Here is a 20,781-nt window from a genome sequence, read left to right as displayed (position 1 = left end):
AAAATGTTCTCCACACTACTTTCAAAGAATATCATGGACTATAGTGTTAAATACAATATATTAGGCTTCAGTAAAGCACATATACCACATCCTCACCACTCCCCTTCTAAATGTAATCCACTAGAAAATAGTCTACAGTCCCTACATGTGTGCGAGCATAACCGTCTCCAGACCCCCTCTAGAGAAGACTAAAAGCTTTTTCCATACTTTTGCCATTTTGAGCTTTTGCATGCTCCGCATTAAACTTCCTGTAGTGGAAACAACATGATTCCAAGTTCATTTAAAATTTTCTATAAATAGTATAAGCACTTCTTGTGATAAAGAAGTATGCTTCCTTGGGTTTAATGCGCAATTATAATGTAGGCCTATGCTTAAAATCTTAAATTAAAAGGATTTTTAAAAACAACATGCATACACGTCCTCGCGCCGTAACTGTGGCTTTGGAGGAGGTCGCCAAAAAGGTGATGGACAGGGATGATGAGGAGTCGGTGGAGAGAGACACCAGGGTGGAGTTTTGGGTGAATGAGCACCCATCCAGACACTCAAAGGGATTTTAAGTATCTGGTAGAAAACATCATTAAAGGCAGAAGTGTAAAGTCACAAGGTGTAGGTGCACTTATCTGGTGGTTCAAGATATATATTTTTCTAAACTAAGTGTTTTTTTTTTTTTTACAGTTTTTACAGGCAGAACCTGGGTACAGACTGAACCAGGGTGCATGGAGAAACCTGCGGAGCAGCAACATCCATGGCCTGGTAGCCCAAGGTGGAGCTGCTGGCTTGCGGGTCCAAGGCGAAGATGGGGGTTCGGCAGACCAGGGCAACAATGGAGGGAGTGAGGACGAAGGGGAAGCCAGAGGGAAGGAAAGGCTGGAAGGTCGATGCGCAGCCAGAGACCCTAAAATCTGTGGTGGAGGCAGAGCGATGACTAACAGATGTTGAGCCAGGGGAACGAGGAAGCCCAGAGGATCGAGTCCCAGGGCTGATGGTCCACGGCGGAGACAAGGGAAGGCAGAGCTAAGGCGACGTTGACGAGCTAACAGGTCGAGATGGAGACATGGCCCTCAACCTCATGCCAATCTGGTGGTCGGAAAGCCAGAGAAGGAGCCTAAGAGCCTCAAGGAGTTAGCGGCGTGGGCAAAGCCGAGGAGTTGCACGACACCAATGGAGCCGAAGGATCCAGTGGACAGGACATAACCAGCAGAGAAGATGGGACCAGAAAGTTGGGTAAGAACAAGGGAGGAGGAAGATCACCAGGAGAATGGAGCATCCAGATAGATGGACAGGGCCGGGGGAGAAGGCGTTGATTCGAGGGTGGGGACTCTATAAGGCAGTGGTCTGCTTCTGGCTCTGGGATGGACTGGACGACTGGCACTTCAACTCTGGGATGACTCAGCTGGGAGGATCTATCACTAGGCCTGAGGTAGGAGCAAACTTTGCCTCGCAGATGGTTATTGAGGATTCGCTGTGCAGGAGCATCCACCCCAGGTATTCCACCAAAGTCCTCTGCTCACGGAGGAGAAGACGCAGTGCTGGTAAGTCCATTTCTATTTCTCTTACTAGGTTGGCTATTCTGTAATGAGTAAGCAACATGCATAGTTTTTTATTATAATAGAATACTTAGGCCGTGTGTCCACCAAAGCGTTTTTAGCCAGCTGGAAACGCTAGACGCTCTGCTGAAGACGCTGCTGAGGAAGCGTTTTTTCCGTTTCGTTGCTATGATACAGAATATCCGCAGCAGTTCGAATGTTGTGACAGTTGGTCGGTGTGGTTTAGTCCCGCCCCTCCTCCACTGTGATTGGACGGCTGGGTAAAAAGTGACAGTGATGAGCGTTGCGTTTTATCCAAAGTTGAACATTTTTCAACTCCCAGCGACCAGTAAAAACACTGGGCGCTCGGCGCTTCAGCGTGAAAAAAAACGCTCAGCGCCTCGGTACGCTCATGGCATTTAAAAAACGCGGCGCTCCCATTGAAAACACACACACACACACGTTCACACAACCCGTAGAGATCCTGGAAAGACAAATGACGTCAGGATGAGAAGTGTAACGATAGTGTAATGATGTGTCAAACATGTACACGTGCATACCGTTCCACAAAGCTGGTGTACGATCTCCGCATCAACGTGGATAGTGAGGAGCTCCAGGTCTCTGCTTCGTTCCAGTTTGTAGACATTTGTTTGTCCTTTCTTTGTTGATGACGAACACAAATTTTCTTCTAAGAGCAATAGAGTCGCGTGATGGCACGAGCGTCATCACTATTGTTCACACAGCGCGCGTTCCGGGACTGATTCCGGCAATGTTACTAGGTCCCAACCCGGTTGTTTGCGTTCACACAAAAAGCGCTCTGGCAATTTCCCGGGATCAACGTGCAACGTGGCTTTAGAATCATGACCAATTCAGAATGAACAAAGTCCTTTTAGGAAAGTCATGCCACTCGGCTGCCATCTTGGCAACGCCTCCTGGCAGCTAATTTCAGACTAACAAGACCGGGCTCCTATCTAAATGAATGGGCAGAGAGTCAGAACTGCACTTTCACTGGTCACCGGGACTGCATGCGCGAGAATTGCGAGAATAAGAATGCGCATGCCTCGTGGAAATCTCTTGAACTCTCGTATCAGGCCCAGAAGGAATAAAAGGAGTAGTCGAATAAAGTCTGCTTGATAAACTTATACTTGAGCCACTGTTGTCGCATGGAATATTTAAACATTTTCTTCAATGACTTTCTGGGTCATCAAGTTTCGATCCCTTAGGCAGCCCATGTAGCAGTGATCCACCTCTCAAAATTCAGACTGATCTCATGAAGTAGCGTGTGTATGACACGCCAATTCGTATTTCCATTTTTGGTGTGCTATCAAGACGCATAATCGCTTTTCAGCGTGTTTATGAACGCCGTTGACTTAACGTTATTACTGTATATATAAATATATGACTTACCTCAACCCCGTCCCTAAACCTAACCGTCACTGGGGTTAATGGCATTTATGACTGTTCCCTTACCATCCTAGGAAAAAAAAGATCGCTCCCCAGATGTAGATCTACATTTTGCTTCGTTTCGCGCGGACATTTGACGGCGTGTACAGACACGTGGAATCACTCGGACGTTAATGGCGTAGACATACACGCGGATACACTCGGATAGCTTAAAATGCGTAGAGATAACACGCCACTTGACTCGAAAGTGGCGTGTATGTTTACGCAAAAGTCATGATGTCATGTTGCAAATTTAATCAAAAATATCTTCATTTGTGTTCCGAAGACGAACAAAGGTCTTACAGTGTTGGTTCAGCATGGGGGTGAGTAATTAATGACTTAATTTTCATTTTTGGGTGAACTAACCCTTTAATATATTGAACTTAACTAATAATTTTAGGAATGGCTCTATCAGGTTTTCTCTTCAAGCACTGTTTCTGTGCTGAACTGTGCTTAGACTTCGTTGAGTTCTTCCCTGCTTGTGTCTGTCAGAGAGGGTTCTTGTGTAGAGAGGGAATGAAGTGTCAGAGATCACTTGACAGTGGTCCCCAAGGTGCAGCTCTTCAGGGCTAAAGTGTGTGAGAAGAGAGTCAACTCCCATTCCATTTCCTGTCCCGTCCTCCCCCCCAACTCTCCATTTTCTGCCTGGATGAACCAATAGTCTGCCTGAGAGCATGCAGCAGGTCCCACCTGGACCATCCGGACCAAAAAAAAAACAAAACCTACAAGAGCAAGCAGGATAGAGATTGAGAGGGAAGGTTTTGGACACTGCTAAGTGTTATAAAAATTGAAAGATGGAAGTGGCCGGAGGTTTAAGGTCAATCGTGTGGAGATTCATACCGTTCTTGTTTTGAAGGTAAGTCGGTTTCAGACAGCAGAGCCCCACTGTCACCATCCCTGAGACTGAAGAAAGAGTGTTCACTCACATGAATGACATTTAATTTGTTTCATGAAAAGAATGCTCATATATTGAACAAGCACTGGTGTCTGTGTTTGGAGTTTGGAATGGAAATGCAGCTTTTGCTCATGTGCTGCTTCTCCAGTCCAACAAAAAAACCTGTCAGTCAAAGGACTGGCAATTTGTATTTGCCTGTAACAGTGAATGATGGTCTCTTCATCTATGTAAACACACCCGTTTCCACACATTCATCTTCCACGGCCTCAATCATTGAGACAAACATTTCAGTAGATTATGATGTAACTCTATCAAGCAGCTGTCCATCCAGGAGCTCCATTTAAACAGCTGAAAAGCTTGGACGTCCCACAGTCTGCCAGTTTCATTTTGATCTACATTAGACGGGGGCATCTGAGAGATACAAACATGTTTTGTCAATTCAACATGCCTAAGCCATGATTGAATAAAAGCATTTTATAATTTTCCATAAACACTCTAGTCTAGTGCCTTGGCTAGATATGTTTTTATGAGTTAAACTATCCCTACACCCAAAGAGCACATGGATATGGATTCTACACCCCGGGTTTTCCATTTATTGTTTTGTTTTGTCAATTCACTCGGCTTCACTCAGCTCGTGTATTAACACTTTTGCTTGTGGAACATGATGATTTTCTTAAAGTTGATAGTATATACCTGAGGTAAATATCTCAGCTATGTTTGAAGATCATTTTTGTATAAGTATAGCATTTTTTTTTTTTTTTGGCATATGACTCCACGGATAACCAGAAAATGATTAATTTAAAAAGTTGCTCTCTGAAATGTTTCTTCTATGTGAAACCTCCATTTAGGAACCTTTATTCTTAAAAGTGTAATATTTCTTGAATAAATAATACATTCTAAATAATAATTTCTGTAATAATTTCAATAATAATTTCTTAGTAATATTTCTGTAATTTATTTTGTATATGGTTTATGATAATTAATTACCAATTTTACAACTAAAAGATATACTTGGAGATGAATGCTAGGCTCATCGATTTACTTAAAGTCTTTGTAAAGGTATGTTATAATGCATTATATCTTTTCATTAATAATTGTAACCAAATTTTAAATGCATTATTTGTAAAATCTGAAATAGGTGTTTGTCATATTTTTTAATGCATTATACTTTTTAAAGGTGTGTTCAATCATTAGATAAGTTTTACAATTATTCATGAGACTATACATGATGCATTACAAAGACATAAATAATGCATTATACATAAAAGCTTTGTTATGCTGATATTTACTATAATGACAAAATTACTCTAAGTGATGCTATCCCTTCAAATTTAAATAAATTCTCCAAATGCTGCTATTGGCTATAATGGTTTATTTGTTGTTTTCTTTTTGTTCGCGGGCTGGGGAAATGCTTTATACATTTATTTACTTACATACTGATAAATTGGTTTGTCCTTCTACGAGTCTTCTGCACATCACGTTCATATGCACCACAAAAACAAAGGTTTTTTTTTCTGCAATTTCTTTTTATTTACTCTCTTCTTTTTTTTTTTTTTTACTTTTTTGTCTCACTAGGAAAATAGGTTGTGCTGAGCCTTGTTAATGATGCTAAACCCCTAACTAGTTTTAAGCCTTTTTTTAGCATAAGATAAAGAAAGATAAAAAAATAAATAGATGTTGTGCCATAACCATAACATAAATAAACCGTTTCACGCATGCATAAACAAATAAGATATTCTAGCTTCTTTACACAGGTGCGGTAGCTCAACATTGAAATCAATTGTGTTACATTTGCTGTAACCTACAGGTAAAAGGAAAAAAAAACAAAAAACAGAAGAAGAAGAAAAAAAAAAGTCTGAACACTGAATTAGGTGGTTTCAGTGCTTTCAAACGGGGGATGTCTATCGCTGTTTCAATCTCTAATGAAAAGACTTCTGGACCTCAGGAACAAAGTGTTAAGTAAATGCACTGAAGTGCCCTCATGCATTATACATATTAAATGAACTCTGCCAAGCCAAACCTCTTAGCCACAATGAAGAAGAGTACAGAGGTGGCTGAGAGACACATTTAAGGTACTGTATGTGATAAAGGATTGATTGATATCCAAAAATATATATATGGGACCGAAATGTGACTGTGCGGCAACTGCACAGTGTCACTTTTGGGTTTTAAAAGAGTCGGCTTAAGTGAAAAAGATCTTCACAGAAAGAGACTATTCATCCCTCAGGACAGATCTTCACCAGTAGAAACCTTTTCTATATGATCTGACCCGTAAAAAAATATTTATAATGTTGTTAGGTTGATTTAGTCATATTAATAATAGTTTTTAAGGTTACAAAACATGTTTTGAAGAATAGAAGTCACTTTTAAATAACAATGCTTTGAAGAAGATAAACCTAGCCTAAATATAAAGACATTTCATTTTAATGGCAGTTTTATAGATTAGCCTACTTTCCATGTATTTCCACCATTTAAATTTGTGTGTTTTCTTTCAGGGACTTTGGAGAGAACGTTATTTTAATTAAGGTGACACACACATCTAACTCTCTTGTAGTGAAAGTCAAGTTTTTTTTAAATTATGTTTTCTCTCATAATTTAAAATAATTACCAGTCTGTTTTTGTTGACCTAATGCATATTTTTCACAGCAATAGCAACTAAGGCCCTAGTATTTTGATAGATATCGATCTTAGACTGTAATTTTTTTGTATGTAGGTTTTATAATTCAGAGATTATTTTTTTCAACAAATCCAATGTTATTTAATGGTACAAAAGGTGTTTGATAACTACATAGAAAGGCAATTATGGTAATCGTTCCTGGGTGGTCATCAATCATGTGCAATCGAGCTGTCTGTGCACTGAGTCAGATGTGTGATTGGCTGCTGGCGGGCAGGGAAACTGAACACGTCCTCATTAATGTGAGCGAGACCCCGCGGGCTCCTCACGGGGACACAAGCGCATCGTTTGACTCTCAAGTTATACAGCGGCTATAAAGTGTTCCGCTGTGTGAACAACAACTTTTTTCGTGATTCGCGTTTGTTGTCTGGACCTTTAAATCTGATCCCGTGACGTCAGCGTCACCGGTGTTTAAAACAACCTGCAACTGAGCCAACATTTGTTATGATTTTTTTCAACTTCGGCGTTACGGCTGTACCACATTGAAACCGTGTCCAGACTGCATTTTCTGCTATTTTTATTGTTTTTTTTTGTATGAAAGACAAACAGAAACCAGAAAGGGACGTTTACCTGCAGTTAATGGACGATTTTCGCGATGAACTGATGACCCGCAGCGGGACTGCAGCTTTCTCTGTGCTGGACACTCATCATGTCATTTACACAGTTTGGCTATTCATATCCTGCAGCACCACAGGTAACTTTTTTTTCTAACACTTCCACACCTCACTTTAGTGTGCCAAATGTGTCATACGTGCGGGATGTTAATATTATGATTAATTGTGAATGCTCCCAATTAATTAAATATATTCGTGTGATCCTTAAGTTAGGGGACATTGATGAAAATGCTTACCTTTAAACATTTAGTGTGTACATTTAATTAGCTACTTTTTAAAAGTACTTTTGACTTATTTTTATGAGTGTTGAAAGGTTACACCTGCCAATGTCTCTGTGTTGGGTTTGTCTCTCTCGCAGATATTTTAACTTTGCCTTTATAATGCATTAATAAAATAAAAAATAAGGGAAAATCAGAGAACCTTTTCATTTGAGCTATAGATTTAATTTAATGTTTTTGTTGAATTAATATTTCATGATTTTTCAAATTATCACATGAAAATGGGAAGTGGCAGGGAGGCATAGGCTATTGTTGCCAAAAACGGCACAATTATAGATTTGAAGACCATAAATGTAATTAATTTTTAAGATTGAAGATCTGAAAGTGGGAGTTTTGAAGTGATGCCAAAAAAGAACCGTTTTTGGTTCTCCAAAGAACAGTTTTTGAAATAACCATTACATAAGGTTAATAATCTAAACAACGTGCAATTAAAAAGTTCCATGAATGTTTAAGATTCTTCATGGAACCATGCCAATAAATAACCTTTATTTTTTAATCTTTATTACATGTAATTTACTGTAAATTTTACAGTTTTACAGTAATTTTTTTTTCCAAAAAGATAAATAATTCATTATCCAACAACATTGCCCTCAATATTATAATTATTGGAAAAAGATTGACACAATCATTCAAAATCCATAAGGCCATGATGCGTATACCAGCACTTTTGTTAAATGTTTGAAGATAAATAAACATGTATTGCAGAAGTGTCCTTTTCCAAGGTTTCATAGTCAGATGTGAAGAATCTCTTGATGAACAATATAGTATTGTTTTCTAACACCAATATACTGGAAACTTAAGTTCTTTTATTAATATTCTAAAGGCTGTGTAAAGTGTTTCATATTTTTCAAGGACCTGCTTTAGCCTGTTCATCCTTTCGTTGACAGCTTTTAATGTCTTCTAATGCTCTGAGCGCCTGCTATGAGTCTAATGGTTCTCTGCTGGACACTGGAGTGGCAACTTCTCCTCAAAACTCACTTTACTGCCCGGTATATGAAAGTAGGCTTGTGGCCTCCAGCCGGCATGACCTGATCCCCACTGCTGTCTATGGAAACTCCTGTTCAAAGAGTCACAGTTATGATACCTACAGCACTTACGGTCCAGATTCAACCTCATGCTATGCTCTGGTACGCAAATTTGATTTATTCAATTCAATAACAATAAATATGCATGTTATCTGCACTGTCTAGAAAGGTTTTGGGATCCTCACTGACCTCTTTTGTGATTATTTGCATTTTTGATTTTATATTAGGGTAAACTCAGTGAGAAAGAAGGGGTGGCAACTGGACATTCAAGAGTTACCCAAAGCTCTGCATATTACCATTACGACTACCCAATTGGTCAGTACCAGTGTGACAGATATGGGTAAGAATTATCACCTCCTTTTTGTTATTCAAGAGAAATTTGGTTGCATCAAAGACCTTTTTGCAGAATTTTCAACTTTAAAACACATGGACTACTTGTCATGTTATTTAGATATGGATCTGTAGATGTGAGCACAAGAAGAAAAAATGCAACCAGAGAGACCACCAGCACACTGAAAGCATGGCTTCAGGAACATAAAAAGAACCCGTACCCCACCAAGGGTGAGAAGATCATGCTGGCCATCATCACCAAGATGACCCTTACACAGGTTTCCACCTGGTTTGCCAACGCGCGCCGGAGACTCAAGAAGGAAAATAAAATGACGTGGTCACCGCGCAACAAGACCTCAGATGAGAAGGAGTGTGACGACCAAGACGACTCACAGGGCGAGCCAATAAAAACCGAAAGAGATTTCAATGGTTTGTTGAAAGATTTTGTAATGTTATTTTTGGTTTGAAAAGCACATGTTCATATAGCCTATTCAGTGTAGTGATACAGTTTGGTAGTTAAGAATAGACCTACACCTACCACCCAGAATTTGGCATTTAACGTTATATTCAGTTATAACCTGCTTAAATATTTGTTTTATACCTCCAGACAACCTAGGAAAAGATGATAAAGATCAACTTCAAAGCGATCTGGACGATTTTGACCTAGTGGAATCAGATGGCTCTGAGTGCGAATCGAAACCATCCTTTGTCATGCACGCTCGCTCAGAGACCAGCGAATGTCCCGATAACTGCTTTAAAGAAAACGTTACCGAGCTTCCCAGAGATGTCCATGAATTTAGTGAAGACCACCAAACGGCAAAGTTCTACCTTCAACAAGGCCAAAAGACTATTGAGACCAAGCCAAAAATCTGGTCTCTTGCACAGACCGCTACGTCATTAAACCAAGCCGATTACTCATCATGCATGCATAAAGGAACGTCGTGCTCTTCTTCAAACTGTGACTCAGACTCCGACGTAATAAAGAGGAAACAAGAGTCTCCAGTGGCCACACTGAGAAACTGGGTTGATGGTGTGTTTCATGATCCTTTATTCAGGCACTCCAACTTCAACCAAACTTTCAGCAACTCCTCAGAGTTATGGACCGAAGCCATTTCCTCACAGAATACCTACCATGAACACTCAGAACCTATTAATTCCTCTCAGCAACTGTGACACATTTCTTTTTTCTTTTCATGCATTTTTTTTTTTGCACTATCATAGGCTTAGATTCTAATTGTGGTAATGTCTTATTTATTAGTTTTATTCTGTGAGCTGTTGTAATATGAGACCTCCTGAAAGTCTGAACTTTATACATTAGAATTTGCCAACACAGCAATGTAGGTTTAGGAAGATTGGCACCTTTTCACTAAAAAAAAAAAGTCTGTAAAAGAAAGTAACCACTGCTGTATAATAGCACTGTACACAATATCCCCCAATCTGAAGTCTCAGTTGGTCATCTGACACCCCTCAGTAATAAAAAGTCATTTTGTGATGAAAAAGAATAAGGAAACAAAATCGCTGTCCATGGTGCTGAAATGCTCCCAAGCGCATTTTGGCTATAAGTTGTTTTATTCGGTTGCATTTATTGTTTGACTGACATATTGTTCCCTGTGGAAACACAAGATGATTTTTACATGCATTAATAATTTGAGCCCTTACAATAACCTTTAGACCAGGACTTAAGTTTGAACCACTCAGTCATGATAAATATAAATACTCAAGGGGCTAAACCGTTAGCTCAATGCTATTTCTAAAATTCACAGTCAGTGAAGCATTGTTTTTCATTAAGTGACTAATATGGCAAGCTGTTTTAACATGTATTACTTATTATACTTATTAATACTATAATTAGCATTATTTTCTAATTGCTACACTGTAAAAACAAACATTGTTGGATTAACTTAAAGTAACATGGTTGTCTTAAAATTTTAATTTAATAGAAATAATAATAATAATAAAGTTAATATCTGAATCACAAAAAAAAATATGTAAATTGATTTGAAAATCATGAAAATATGTAACAATTTTTTGCAGTAGCTACATAGAGATATATAAGCAACACTATTTAAAGATTATGGAACTGGAATAGACATTGGTAACTATTTGCATACCAGTAGCCCTAACCAAATAATCAGAGTTACACTGTAAAAAAATATAGTTGGTTCAACTTAAAAAAATAAGTAACCTGGCTGCCTTAAAATTTTAAGTTCATTGAAATGGAAAAATTGAGTTAATACAATGAAGGTGATTCATTTAATCACTAGAAACTCAAAATATTATGTTATCTGAACTATAAATTATCTAAGTTGATTTGACAAAAGAAAAAATGTTTTGATTACAAATCTTAAAAAAATATTTTTTTTACAGTGTAGTTCTTAAAGAAGAATTAGCATGAATGAATGAAGCATTTGTATAGCACTTTATTGTTCTATACCCAAAGCTCTTTACAGTCATATCAGTGGTCTCTCATCACCCCCCACTAGTTTGCAGCATCCATGATGATAAAAGTCACAGTGCGCTCACCACACATTAGTTATATGTTGAGGAGATGATAAAGAGTGATAAACCCAATTCAATGGATGAGGACTGTTAGGATGCCATGATTAATGAGTCAATGGAGGGAATTTAGCCAGGACACTGGGCTTACACCCCTACTCTTTTATGCCATAACTACAGTGAGTCATGACCTTGGTTTAACGTCTCATCCAAAGGGTGGTGTTTTTTTTTTTTTTACAGTATAGTGTCCCCAACATTCACATTTCCCCAACATCTAGAACCCACAAAGACCACAGAGTGAGCACCTCCCATAAATTTGCGTCTGAAAGTGCAACTCCAACAAATGCATATGCAGTAAGGTCAGCCGCAAAAATAACCCTGTCCACGCTTTTTCAACGCTATTATTTCACTGGGTCTTTCGTAAATCATGACAGTAGATTTTTAACGCGCAAAGAGGATTTGCGCTGGCGCAAGCTGTGTTTAAATCTGGCCCCTAGTTACCGGATATGGTGTTTTCTCGTGTGGCTCGCGCACACCGTACACACGCCGTACTTCACTCATACACACGCTTCAATCCATTGTGGATATTGTCATGGATATTGTAGTGATGTATTGCTAAATCCCCTGATCACTATGTTGGTCCTATTATAACAGCAAGACCTAGACAAGACCAAGACCAAAGAAAGTCAAGGCCGTAACAAGACTGATACCACGTAAAAGTGGTCTCGAGACATATACATCACTATTAACCCTGCTAAGCTTCAGTGGGCAATTTGGGAATATGTACCAGAAACAACTGGAATATACAACAGAAAGTGAATAGTTGATGTCTGACACAAAGATTCCCACACAATTCAAATTTGCACTGCCTGGAAAATGGCTATAAAAAGGCAAAAGTAGTATTTAATTAATATCTACAAGTGAAAGTGGAAAGATATGGTCAATATTTGCTACTGAACTAGCAGAAAAAAATATTTAACAGTTAAAATGGCTTGCCATCAACGAGGAATTGGTGCCATTTCGAGCCACCTGAGACATGAGCGACTCCCTGTGTAACTAGATGCTAACTTTTTAAAACCTTTTTTAAAATGGAAGAAAGACAAATGGTGTTTGACAGTCTAATCCTAACCCCTGGTGACAGGAGTGAAGTAACGGATGATTTGAACAAAGTAGAAAGATTGGCCTCTAACTCTTTTCATCTTTGATAATTTAAAATCCCAATGGTCCCGATAATTGGCACAGGCATTAATATCACACCATTTGATTTTTCAAATAAAATCGACTTATAAATGGACACTTTCAGGCAAATATGTATATATATATATATATATATATATATATAATGGAAATATATAAACTTATATAAACTTTTTGTCTGTATTTAAAACAAAGTTGTTTTGTTAAGCAAAGTAAACCATCTTTCCATATTTCATGGAAATCTCTGTTTAAAAATACATTCAATTGCATAAAAGTTTTGCTGATTGGTCATTGTGTGTTAATTGCAAGCTTGAAGCTTGCCCTTGATTTATTTATTTGTTCAATCTTTCCAGTTTGAAGCTTGGGATGATGATAATAAAGTATTCATTAGAACAGAGGAGAAACCTGCCACAACCTTGTATGGGATTAACGATTTTAGACTGAATTATTCAGGATGAATTCATCCGAGAATTCCTTTCTTTTTGGGCTTTATAAATAACTTACATATATCGTAATAAATAAAGACATCCAGGCGTTCAGTAAAAAAACTTGGAGCACTAAAGAAATATGTAATCCCATTTTCATAGCTAAAGTTCTGTTGGAAAGATATTACGATATTTCGGTTAACATTCGACATTAACAACGAATCGTTGTACTAGTATAGTTGTTTTACAATCTCAATCCAATCAAAGTATCATGATAACATAAGATGTTATTACATTTTTTGAAGGGGAAAAAAAACAAAACCTTATAATTTCCTAATTGTACATGTAATTGTTTGTATTTGCTGCATTAATGTACCGTCATGGTCTAACTTCCAACATATGGGAATCCCAACCAAGGTTTTTAGAGTGCTAACTCAACAAAGATTCTCCCATGTACTGTAACTTCATTGTGTCCCCTTTGTTATTCATGATTTGGATTACAAGGATGGGATGTGTTGAGATTTTGTTCAAAACTTGAGGTCAAATAAAACACAAGCATTTCTGTGTTAACTGCAAGTTGTAAACAAGATAGTGTCACAGCTATGCAGAAGCACTAATTAAACTAAATTGTTAGTGATTTGTTTCATTTAGAGACATTATGTTGCATCAGAACGATAAAATAACAGCACAGACAAATGTGCATCACTAAATGAAAAAAAAACATTCATTTTTCTTTCATTTATGGTGGCACTCATTCATCATATAAGTAGCCTACACACAAACTTTCTTGAAGAAATAGTTGGAGGAGTCTGCGATACCTTTGAGAAACATGACACAGTCTCATGAGTAAAGGTCATGACTCTAGTACATGAGGCAGAAGGGAATTAGTGCAGACAATTAGGTGAAGTAAGGAGTCATATCACAGACCACTACAGTTTCTTCATGACGGTTTGGAAGAGTAGACTAATTATAAGAAGCAGCCAATCCATTCATGTGGCGAAAGACTGCCCTATGAATTACATAAAGTAATCCTGCAATATTTTAAAAGCCTGTTGTGCCAAGCAGTGTGCTCTTTGATATCAATCTCTCATTTGTAAGTCACTTGTATCTATAAAACCGCATTTTTCCATCTTAAAAATATATCTAAATTACGCCATGCACTCATTGACAAAAGCAGAACAATGCGTTCATGACATCAAGGCTGGATTATTGTAATGCTCTACTGCTCACGCTTAATAAACAAACTTCAGCTAGTTCAAAACGCAGCAGCTCGAGTTCTTACCAAAACCAGGAAGTATGACCATATTAGTCCGGTTCTGTCAACTTTGCATTGGCTGCCTATTAAACATTGTATAAATTTTAATATTTTGCTGATAACTTACAAAGCACTAAATAGTTTAGCTCCCCAGTACTTGAGCGAGCTCTTAAAGGGATACTCCACTTTTTTTGGAAACAGGCTCATTTTACAACTCCCCCAGAGTTAAACAGTTGGGTTTTACTGTTTTCGAATCCATTCAGACGATTTTCTGATATTTAGAAGAATATCAGTAACCAGACAGTTTCTGGTCTCATTGACTTCCATAGTATATTTTTTTCCTACTATGGAAGTCAATGATACCAAAAACTGGTCTGGTTTTTGATATTCTTCTAAATATCAGAAAATCGGCTGAATGGATTCAAAAACGGTAAAACTCAACTGTTTAACTCTGAGGGAGTTGTAAAATGAGCCTGTTTCCAAAAAAAAAAGTGGAGTATCCCACTCTGGTACAACCTTCCTAACATTTTGTGTGTTTTTGATGTGTTTTTGTGTTCCTAAAAACACATCTCTTTGGCCTAGCATACACATAACACACTATAGACTTCCTTAATTTAAAATTAGGCTGCATAGTTTAGATCAGCCGGAACTGTGAACACGTCCCGTAAATCCCGATGTACTTGGTACATCATAAGAAGGATGACGTCTACGCTAATATTAGTTTCTCTGTTTACGTAAGGGACCCTCTATGGTGGACCTGCGCCTGGACCCATCCCGAGTCATCCTTAAAGGGTTAGTTCACCCAAAAATGAAAATTCTGTCAGTATTTACTCACCCTCATGTTGTTTCAACCCTCTATGTGTTTATTTGTTCCGCTGAACACAAAGGAAGATATTTGGAAGAATGTTTTAATCAAACAGATCTCATTCCCCATTGACTGGAAAAAATACATACAGACTATGGTAGTCAATGGGGAATGAGATCTGTTTGATTAAAACATTCTTCCAAATATCTTACTTTGTGTTCGGCAGAACAAATAAACACATAGAGATTTGGAACAACATGAGGGTGAGTAAATACTGACAGAATTTTCATTTTTGGGTGAACTAACCCTTTAAATGCCGGCCTCATCGACATGACAGCCATCGGCACTGATCCTCAACAACTCGTCACCATACCAGCATGATTACTTTGAATTCCAAACAGATGGAAATGGACAAATACTCTTAATGTTTCGATCCAATTTGTCTTGTAATGCTACTTGAATCACACAGGAGAACTGGCCACCGACTGAGCCCAAGGTTTTTTTCTCCATTCTGTCACGTGATGGAGTTTTGGTTCCTTGCCACTGTTGCCTTGGCTTTTGGCTTGCTTAGTTGGGGACATTTAATATTCAACGATATTATTGATCTGTGTTGTATTATTTTCATGTTATCACTGTGAAGCTGTCATGATACAATCTGTATTGTAAAAAGCGCTATATAAATAAAGGTGACTTGACTTGACTTATCTTCTCTCCTGTGATGATGTGTTTTCTGGCGTCAGGGCGGGACAACCTGTCATTCACATGTGATCACAGCAATAGCAAACCACAATGATCCAACAATATCAATATCCTGGTGGACTAAATCAAGTCCTTCCCTACATTTTTTCTTTCCGTTTCACTTAGGGAACTTTTGCTTAATGCAAATGGAAAGATCTGATCAAAAGCAAGGTTTGTATCAAGTGTGACATTTGGATTTATATTACAGTTATATTACAGTGGAAAGAAATAGTGATCACATTGAAATGTCATACATGTGCACCGCTAGCACTGCAGAACAGTTTAAATCATGAAGGACAGCATTTTCTGCGATCCTCCAACATCCTGCTGTATCTCTGCTGGCTCCATTTTAGCTTCATGAATAATAGAGAGCACTTTCCTATGCAGCACAATTCATATGCTCAGTTTCACCCCAAGATTTTGCTCAGAGCAATGTTTAAACTAGCCAACCACCTGCAATTTAGACACCTCCTGATAAAGAAAAAAGCCACAGCCCTTAACAATGAAGCCTTCCCCTTACCTATCACAGATATTGGACAGGACAGAGCACAGATGAGGGTTAATTGGCATCACGCTGTCTCCTGCCTTCTGTCACTACCCCCAATTATAGCAGCATTGCTGCCTTTCTCTCAACCTGAGGGGTCTCCAGCCGGAAAACTCAGTTCCACTGCATGCACCACTAGAGACCGGGCTTCCTCCACACTGCCACAAGGCCAATTTGGCATGGCCGTCCCGGCAGAGAATACTCTTGATGAAATATATATATGATCTTCCTCAAACATGTATTGTTCCGCACTAGTGTTTCTTATCAGACTATACCCCCCTTGACATTCTCCAAACTTAGCAGGAACGAGACAGGAACGCATCTCACCAATGCTTAAAGATGCAGGTTGCTCCGTTCTTTCGCCCTTTGCTTCTTTTCATGTGGTCCTGCCAGGCCTGCATTAAGAACACACAGGGCCCTGGGGCTGGAGCAAACCCAAGGGCCCCCTTTCATTGTAGTCTATCTTTGGTGCCACAATAATGTTTTTATACCGCATGAATAATTCATATTTTAAAAAAATCATATCTTTAACACAAAGAGATACAATGTTTTGTATATCTAAAATAATAACTATTTTTTATATTTTTGATTTTTTTTTAAATATGAATTATTCATGCAGTTAATTAATTATTCCCACAGGTTTCCCCATTATTATTTTTTTACCTGGGGTAAGTTATATAAATTGGAACAACTAACAGACAGAAACAAATAATAATAGATTTTCTTAGACAATTTTAGTATTGCAAGGCTCTTAATTGATATTTTGCATTTAAAGTTAATTAGAACTGAACTAGAAAGAATGGAAAAAGCATTGTCCTGAAAAGTTACCATTTTTTCTACATTGTTTAACTAAAATCATGACAGGAAAAACTTAAAAACAACAACAATAATACTAATACTGAACTTAGCACTATAAAACAACCTCTATAAAAGTAATTGGTTTGCCTTGTTTGCCCAATATTTATTGCAAGGCTAATAGGGGTTATGCTTATGCGCAAAATAACTTATCTTACCCTTCAAAGTGTAAATGAACTAACCCTAACTCTGTCTATGGAGCCCCTTCTGAACCATCGAATTTCATCACAAATATCTTAATTTGTGTGCCGAAGATGAACAAAGGTCTTACGGGTTTGAAACAACATGAGGGTGAACAATTAATGACAGAATTTCCATTTTTGGGTGAACTATCCCTTTAAGCCCCACCTGTTAATGCAGTCCCATGTGCTTCAGAAATATCGCTGAGAGTAAAATGAATACCATCTACCCTACAGAGAGCAGGAAAATGTCAATATTTTGTATGCGAACTGGAAGCTGACCAGTCTTATTTCTGTGCTAGAAGACAGAAAGCTATTTGATGCACGAGACCTGTCAGACCATTTAGGGAACATAACTTTCATGGTATTGCACATATGTTGTCTGAACGCCGTGAACCAAACTGCAAAGGAACTTTTTATAGAATTACACTCAAACACTTAAATGGAAAACTTAATAACTTACATATATGAATAAATATGATTTTAAATAGTCAATGACGTAAGCTGAACCCGGTAGTGACATCAAAACATGGTGTAATAGAAAAATAAGATCCAAAATACATTTTACTAGAACGTGCTGAGATTACATTTACATTCTAATTCTTTTAAAGGGATAGTTCACCCAAAAATCAACACAAAAGAAGATATTTTGAAGAATGTTGGCAAACAGATGGTTGATAGCATAGTAAGAAAAAAAAAATGGAAGTCAATGGCTACCATCAACTCGCTGGTTATCAACATTTTTCAAAATATCTTCTTTTGTGTTCAACAGAAGAAAGGTTTGGAATAACACAAGGGTGAGTAAATGATAACCGAAATTTCATTTTTGGGTGAATTACCCCTTTAAGTGATGATAGCATTTTGCAAAGACCATGTGCGCCCTCTGTCTGTGAATGCTGGAATAAATCATGTGCATGATTTGGCGACCATGAGCAAGCTTGGAAAGGTGCAAAATACACCAGAAATTAATGAACTAAAAATGTAAATACGAGGCAATGAAACGCTGCAGCTTCTGTATTTATATTATAATACTTTATTTTACAGACAAAGGAATAAGATATCTTTAAATGTGAATCATGTATATCCCGCACACACAAAAGACAGTTCTTCAGTGATGATGCTTTTGCTGAAACTGCAGCCCACAGTATCCACAAGTGCCAACTTTGGTCTCCTTGTCCTGTGAAAAGGTTGAATTAATTAATGCATGATTCAATAATAAATTTGCTTTCATAAAGCGTTGTAAAAAAGGTTTTACCAAGTTGATGTAAACTTTGGGGTGTCCGAGAGCCCCTCCGCCTCCATCACAGGACACCACTCTTGACTCTACGTTTGACACTGGTTCTTCTGCAACCAAGTTGATTGCAAAGTTCTCATTCACCTGCACAATAGATTAAAAGATCCATGAATGAACAAACTAAAACAATATTTACTTTAGAGTAGATTTTTACAGTAAGGAAATTGTTAAGAGGCTATCTAAACACTTATATTTACCTCTTTTAGTCTACCGATGAATCTAGCTCTTCTCACATCATTTTCGTCATAGAGCTGCAACAAAAACAAGCAGCAAAATCACTCCAGCCCCATAATAACACTGACACTTCATCATTCGGTTGCCATTTAATGCAAAAACTACTGCACAGACAATCATTAACAGCAATATCTGAGAGACAATTCTCACAACAAATGCTAATACTATAAACAGACGTGCATTGAATCATTTAAAGACTGTGGCTCACCTGTCCTGTGTGAGTCACTTTTTCTCCATAATTAGAAACCGATAAACTGTATTGCTGGACTGGAGCTACAGATAACCTCATGCTATTGAGCAGAGCCTTCGTGTTTTTACCGAAGGACAAGATCTTTGGAAGGGTGGCTGCCATGTTTGCCTGTTATTATTACCCAGCAGCCTTTGCTTTGCTGTGGGCATAAAAACTGTTCATGGTTCACTGCTGGCCCCTGCTGGTCGAAAACAACTGAATTGATGTATATTTCTTTTATTTGTGCATTTAAACAATTTACATTTACAGTATATAATGTACATTTATTTTAAAAATCCCCTCGTCATTTTTTAATAACAAAACAACATGCAACAAAACCTTTATATTCACAATTTTGAGTCCAGGCTACTGTGCGCATGCGTGCTGTATGACTTTCCTGAAAGTCATTACGTCACAGGAACTTGTATACTACAGTTTCCGCACGCCTGATGCGTGCTATCTTCACATCGATGCATTTTGGAATAAATCGATATATACACGTTTCTATCGGTTTATTCAGACAGGTACGCAATGCTTATGTTTTTGTTTGTATGTCTGGCTGTAATCATTGTATTGAAATCAACACATTTATATGCCGTTGAAAAGAGAGTGTTCAGCCTAACAGCCTAGTTAGCAGTCCACTAAGTTTAGTGCTCAGTCTATTTTTTTAATGCCAACTTTGTTGTAATGACGCCCTTTACATAATACTCTTAGTAAATTCATATGTGTGGGAATGGGGTTAGAAAACAGATCTATATAATGACGCCATTCTATATAGATCAGTGGGTTTGTAGCATGCAGCTCTGAATACGAACTAAAAGGACACAATGAAAATGAATAGCAATTGCAATCTAGCTATTCGTTTTCAAAATACCGAATTAATCAGAGATGATTTACTTACTTGAATGTTCTCAACATTTTCATTTCTCTTTATCTCTTGTCAAATATATATCTATCATTCTCACTATTCTCTCAATCTTCTCACCTGTCCTCAGACTCAATACTGCGGATGGGTTAAAAAGAAAATAAATACTATGTTCAGGCAGTATTTTCTAAACGGTCTTTTGTAAGTTTTCACTGCGTTGTCATTTTGCCATAGTTTACAAAATAAATGGATAATATAAGTCGGAAGTCATCCAGAAGGTAAGTAATTGTGTATTTTTGTCGAAACCATGATCATTTATAATATATTGTTATTGTATTTTCTGTTTCACTAGGTGTTGACACCATGGCACCTCTGTTGCTCTCTTGTCTTGTTGGTTCCTTGACTCGGCAGATGTCCCAAGTTGCCAGATGTGCTGTTTCCTGCTCCTTACCTGCAGTAGGTGCACAGAGATGTATCTCCACCATGACAGTTGCAACAATGCGATTTAGGAGATTCTTCAACCCAATGTGCAAGCCACACACCGCTTTGCTCTCACCCCTGCTTGGACAATGCCAGCAGCTCCAGTGTGTTCAACCATCTGCTGGCATGAAGACCAAAACGGCTCTTAAAAGACGCTGTAAAGACTGCTATTTCGCTCGCCGCCGTGGAAGGTTGTTTGTTTTTTGCAAATCCCACCCCAGACACAAGCAGCGGCAGGGGTGAATCAATTAAGACCTCAATGTGTGTTTTCATGCCACTGGCTGTTTCTCAAATGAAGACTTGAGAATCACTTGTCTTGAATGATTTATTTGAGCATGTAAAGATCATAAAGTTTATAATAAATACATCTGGAAAGATTAAAAGGTTTCGAGAATTATTC

General features: G+C 38.0%; 3 protein-coding genes across 4 annotated transcripts in view; 2 read left to right on the top strand and 1 right to left on the bottom strand.

Annotated features, from left to right (window-relative positions):
- The window catches only part of irx4b (iroquois homeobox 4b), an 81,165-nt gene extending 70,520 nt beyond the window's left edge, over positions 1 to 10,645 (top strand). For both annotated transcript variants that reach the window (XM_089123364.1, XM_089123363.1), the window contains 5 exons: positions 676 to 7,232; positions 8,318 to 8,557; positions 8,683 to 8,795; positions 8,907 to 9,214; positions 9,393 to 10,645. In XM_089123364.1, coding sequence (XP_088979490.1) covers positions 7,188 to 7,232; positions 8,318 to 8,557; positions 8,683 to 8,795; positions 8,907 to 9,214; positions 9,393 to 9,958 — 1,272 coding nt within the window. In that variant the 5' untranslated portion in view covers positions 676 to 7,187 and the 3' untranslated portion in view covers positions 9,959 to 10,645. The remainder of the gene's footprint in view (positions 1 to 675; positions 7,233 to 8,317; positions 8,558 to 8,682; positions 8,796 to 8,906; positions 9,215 to 9,392) is intronic.
- A 7,644-nt stretch (positions 10,646 to 18,289) lies between these two features.
- On the bottom strand, positions 18,290 to 19,202 carry ndufs6 (NADH:ubiquinone oxidoreductase subunit S6). The gene is made up of 4 exons (XM_039680927.2): positions 19,016 to 19,202; positions 18,771 to 18,824; positions 18,535 to 18,657; positions 18,290 to 18,456 (listed from the first exon to the last, which is right to left on the bottom strand). Exons 1-4 carry the CDS (start codon positions 19,157 to 19,159, stop codon positions 18,388 to 18,390), a joined length of 390 nt encoding a protein of 129 aa, XP_039536861.2. The 5' UTR covers positions 19,160 to 19,202; the 3' UTR covers positions 18,290 to 18,387.
- A 207-nt stretch (positions 19,203 to 19,409) lies between these two features.
- Positions 19,410 to 20,764, top strand: mrpl36 (mitochondrial ribosomal protein L36). The gene is made up of 2 exons (XM_089123362.1): positions 19,410 to 19,560; positions 20,254 to 20,764. Exons 1-2 carry the CDS (start codon positions 19,425 to 19,427, stop codon positions 20,622 to 20,624), a joined length of 507 nt encoding a protein of 168 aa, XP_088979488.1. The 5' UTR covers positions 19,410 to 19,424; the 3' UTR covers positions 20,625 to 20,764.
- Positions 20,765 to 20,781: the final 17 nt, after the last annotated feature.

The sequence above is a fragment of the Pimephales promelas genome, chromosome 18 (genome assembly GCF_988280905.1).
Source record: "Pimephales promelas chromosome 18, fPimPro1.hap1.1, whole genome shotgun sequence".
NCBI lineage: Eukaryota > Metazoa > Chordata > Actinopteri > Cypriniformes > Leuciscidae > Pimephales > Pimephales promelas.
This window is presented reverse-complemented; position numbering and strand designations above follow the sequence as displayed.